General features: G+C 34.6%; 1 protein-coding gene across 1 annotated transcript in view; it reads left to right on the top strand.

The window, feature by feature from the left end:
• The first annotated feature begins 377 nt into the window (after positions 1 to 377).
• The window catches only part of LOC105129269 (ubiquitin-conjugating enzyme E2 35-like), a 4,560-nt gene continuing 788 nt past the window's right edge, over positions 378 to 4,149 (top strand). Inside the window, exons 1-6 of the mRNA XM_011031259.1 lie at positions 378 to 570; positions 758 to 785; positions 946 to 1,032; positions 2,756 to 2,814; positions 3,766 to 3,807; positions 3,894 to 3,967. Of these exons, the coding sequence (XP_011029561.1) occupies positions 535 to 570; positions 758 to 785; positions 946 to 1,032; positions 2,756 to 2,814; positions 3,766 to 3,807; positions 3,894 to 3,967 (326 nt within the window). The 5' untranslated portion in view covers positions 378 to 534. The remainder of the gene's footprint in view (positions 571 to 757; positions 786 to 945; positions 1,033 to 2,755; positions 2,815 to 3,765; positions 3,808 to 3,893; positions 3,968 to 4,149) is intronic.

Raw genomic sequence — 4,149 nt, 5'->3', positions numbered from 1 at the left:
TCGTTATAGAGCCCATTAATGGAGGTAGAGTATGATGAGGTTAATAAAAATTGAAGAAAGTTAACTAACTAAAATAAAATTTAAATTTTACTTCATTGCAAAAAAAAAAAAGAACTAACCAAGGTAGATTACAATTTATTAGACATTTATGAGATAAATAATATTTTTAAAAATTCACATTAAAAAATTGATAAATAAATAATTTATCACAAATTTAAAAATAATAAATATTAAAAGTAAAATCAACTTTTTTGTATTTTGATATGCATCATCGTATGTATGTAAACGTATATAAACTTGAAATAAATAAAAAAAACTTGCAAATCACATTTTCAAGAGAAAAATGTGGAAAGGCTTGTTATAAAAGGCCCCCTCTCCCAGGAAGAAAGCCATCTACCAAACAAGGCCTTAAAGTAGTTTCAACGTATCGTGTTCTTTGAGAGAACAAGCAAGAAAGGGAAAGGAAAGCTCTTCTCTCGCTCTAAAAAACCCTTAAGAAAAGTAGCGTGGTTTGCAATCGACCTCGAGAACGAAATGGCCAGCAGTAATCTCCCTCGTAGAATCATCAAGGTCCGTCCTCGATCTCACTTCTCAATCTTCCCGATCCATCGCTTTCTCTCTGTTCCACAACGGAATCTGATTTCCCTAATTTTCAATTACTTAATATTTACTCTGTTTTTCAGAGATTTTCCTTTTCTTTTCGTTATTTTGATTTCTGTTAACTTTGGTGATTTTATTTATAATTGTGATCTTACAGGAAACTCAACGTCTCCTCAGTGAACCAGGTGGGAAGTTGACTCTTTTTGTTTTTAGTATTGTAGCTATGTATTGGTGTTTTTTACTTAAATTTGATTTCTTGAAATATTAATTTTTGGAAAAAGAAATGTGAAAATTATTTATGGGTTTTAGTTTTTTAATTTTGTGATTTATTGATACCGCCTGCAGCTCCAGGAATTAGTGCTTCCCCATCGGAGGATAACATGCGATATTTTAATGTCATGATTCTTGGCCCAACACAATCTCCTTATGAAGGTATTTTAGCTTAATGTTTTTTTATATTGTTTGTACTGTATAAATAAATTAGCATTCAAAACTTCTATTTTATCTTGAGCATCATGCTTTATATTCTTTTTCCCTTTAGTGTGTTAGCTTCTTATTTCATTTGGGAGAGTAAATTTGTCGTATTTGTCGAGATTGATAGCAGAATCACTACAGCACCTGAACTCTCGTGTCTTTCTTTGAGGATTTTGTGCCTTAAGTCTCCTCCAGCTTTAATTTGTTTATCCAATAGCTTTTTATGCAGAACTGAATGGTGCTAGTCATCTTAATGCTAGAGTGGTTGTAGGGTCCAACACCAACACGTAGTGTTATGAATGCTTGAGCGATTTGCTCTTTAAGGGATTGTCAATAATTTCTGTGCGCTAAATGGGAATTTTGTAATTTCCTTTATTATTGTGTTTTCTTTTGTAATTACTATTTGCAGCATAAAGAAACTAAACAAGATCTGGCAATTTCAATGCCATGGATAGAAATACTTGATTAAGAGAGCGCACCAGAAACTGGAAAAATAGCTTATCACGCCTTCTTCTGTATTTCCCTTTGTGCATACAGTAATGCTTGTGCTTAGTGATAATGAAAACTGATAGTTGATTTGAGGCAAATTTTGTATTACATATTGCAAGTTGATGTAAATGTGGCTGATGTTCTGTGAAAAAATTAAAGAAGTTTTTAGGTTCACGTCATTGATCACTATTTAGTTCAATCTATTGCTAGTAAAATTTGAGGTGGGGCCTTTTGCTTATTTGCTAGCAAAATTAAATAATCATATATCTTGCTGTAGTATACAGTAGCTACAGTTATTTACGAGTATAACTAGCATTTTTTCTATTCTGTGTGAACTGTGTGACATGTTGTTGGATAACAATGTAAACAAGGTCAAGGGAACTGGAAATCTTCAATTACTCATGTGGCGTGGAAATCCACAGTATGGGGGGATAGACTTTAATGCGCTGTGATATGACTAGTGTGAAATGATGTTTGAACAGTCATCTTGTTTTTTAGGAGTATTACATTAACCATTACTTCATGAGCATTGGTGTGCTGCCGAGGCCATATATGTGAAGATTCTTGTAGGAGTGGAGACAGGTGTTGGCTGTTAACAACTGCTTATTGGGACATGAATAGGCAATTGTACTGATTTGGTTCAACAACTTGGTTTTTATGCGATGGATAATTTTAGCTGTCTCATTACTTGGTGTGCTTGGATGCCAGCTACTGTTTAGGGTATTACTTTCATTCAGCATTTTAAGCATCAGTATCTAAAGCATTGTCTGAGTTATTAAAAACGAAAAGTTTTTGTCATGTTCGAAGAAAGCACAGTTGCATTTCCTTTGAAGGCAATCATTTACTTTTCTCCGGTGCTTAGAAGTTCCAGGAATAGTTAAGCTACCATTTGTGAGACTGCAGAATGGTAGGTTGGATTAGAGGTGCCCCATGTATGTTTTTGAGAATTTTACTTTAAAGTGAAGTAACTGTTTGTTCAGCTTCTTTTAGGGTTGAGTTTGAGATAAATAATTGTGAAGGGGATGACTGCAGTTGGACATTTGTTTAATTTTGCTATTTGCTTAGGACACTAAACTGTTATAGCGTTCTGGAAAGAAAATTTTATTTTCCTTGATATTATTTTAATCTCTTTTCTTTCCAGCTTTTGGGTTTTTCTGTTTTGATGGGTGCCTTGGTTTTGTTCTTTGTTTAGGAGGGGTTTTCAAGCTGGAATTATTTCTGCCTGAAGAATATCCAATGGCTGCGCCTAAGGTACCCACAAGTTGGTGTTTTCCTTTGTGGTGCTTTTTCAAAATTTCACTTTTATGTTTACATTGGATGATGAATTACAAATAATTGAGAATTTGTTGCTAAGGTTTAAAATGCTTGGTTCTTGGTCTGGTGGATTTTTTTTGAATCACAATTGTTTTTCATAATACTGAATTTGCTTATATTAGTGTATGGTTTAATGCATTGCTTAGTTTTTGGTTCTTAATTAATCACAATACCTCATCTTTTTTTATTTATTTTATTTTAACTGGATCTCTAAGTTTATGGTAAGGGTTATAGCTTGTACACCCAGTGATCCCAGGTGCATGTCAACAGAGTAGATTCTTAAAATTACAGATCAGGGTGGTTGGACTTGGAAGCCAACATTCTGGGTTGAAAAAGCATGGTGTTGGGAGAACTTATTAAGTGGCCCATGCCATTTCTTTATCCCTTTAGGTTGAATGGTAGCATGTGGATTTGTAATAAATATGTTATAAGAGATTTGCTTGAGCTTGTTACTAGGAGTGTTTTGGCCCCTTTGAAACCCAAAAATGGAAAAGAGCTGGAAACAACCATGGTCATCCAATTAATTCATTGAGAGAATTCAGACCTGAGTGACGTCCTATGTGGACAAATGTTTATCTAGCATCTTAACCTAGTTGATGTAATCTAATTGGTTAGTGGTGCAGTTTTGAATTCACCTTGAATCATACAAATCATGCAATCTTAGCCTTCTAATATTGCCTGCATATCCTAACATGGTCTAATTTACAAAATTGGTCATGCGGTGCTGCTTATGGTTCATGCAAGCTGGGATGCTCTATGTATGTGATCTTTCCCTGACTCACATTCTTGAGAATGTATTTTATGCGAGGAGTTCTCCGCCGTTACTTGTTTATCATAGTTTGCTCCAGCATTGTCTTTGCTATTTTTCTCATAATTATTCTGTTTCAGGTTCGATTTCTGACCAAAATATACCATCCTAACATCGATAAGGTAGGCTTTCTTACCTTTTCTTCCCTTTTTTTATAGGCTTAGCATTTGATGTTTCTTTCCTCCAACTCTGTAAGCTTTTTATGTAGCTTGGAAGGATATGCCTTGACATTCTGAAAGACAAATGGAGTCCTGCTCTTCAGATACGAACTGTGCTTCTGAGGTACTATGAGCTGTAGTTTTATATTGTGAAACTTGTTATTGAGATCAATCCCATGTTGAAGCTTTTGGGGGCAAGCATTTATGTTTCAATTGATTGAGGAACTGATCCCTAGCATTTAGGGACTGATGAACTAAACATGAAAGGATTCTAACCTAGTACTATTTCTTAACCCCCCCCACCCC

This window comes from Populus euphratica, unplaced genomic scaffold (assembly GCF_000495115.2).
Source record: "Populus euphratica unplaced genomic scaffold, PopEup_1.0 scaffold86.1, whole genome shotgun sequence".
NCBI classification, from domain to species: Eukaryota; Viridiplantae; Streptophyta; class Magnoliopsida; order Malpighiales; family Salicaceae; genus Populus; species Populus euphratica.
Note: the sequence above shows the minus strand (reverse complement) of the source record. Positions and strands in the feature narration are given on the sequence as shown.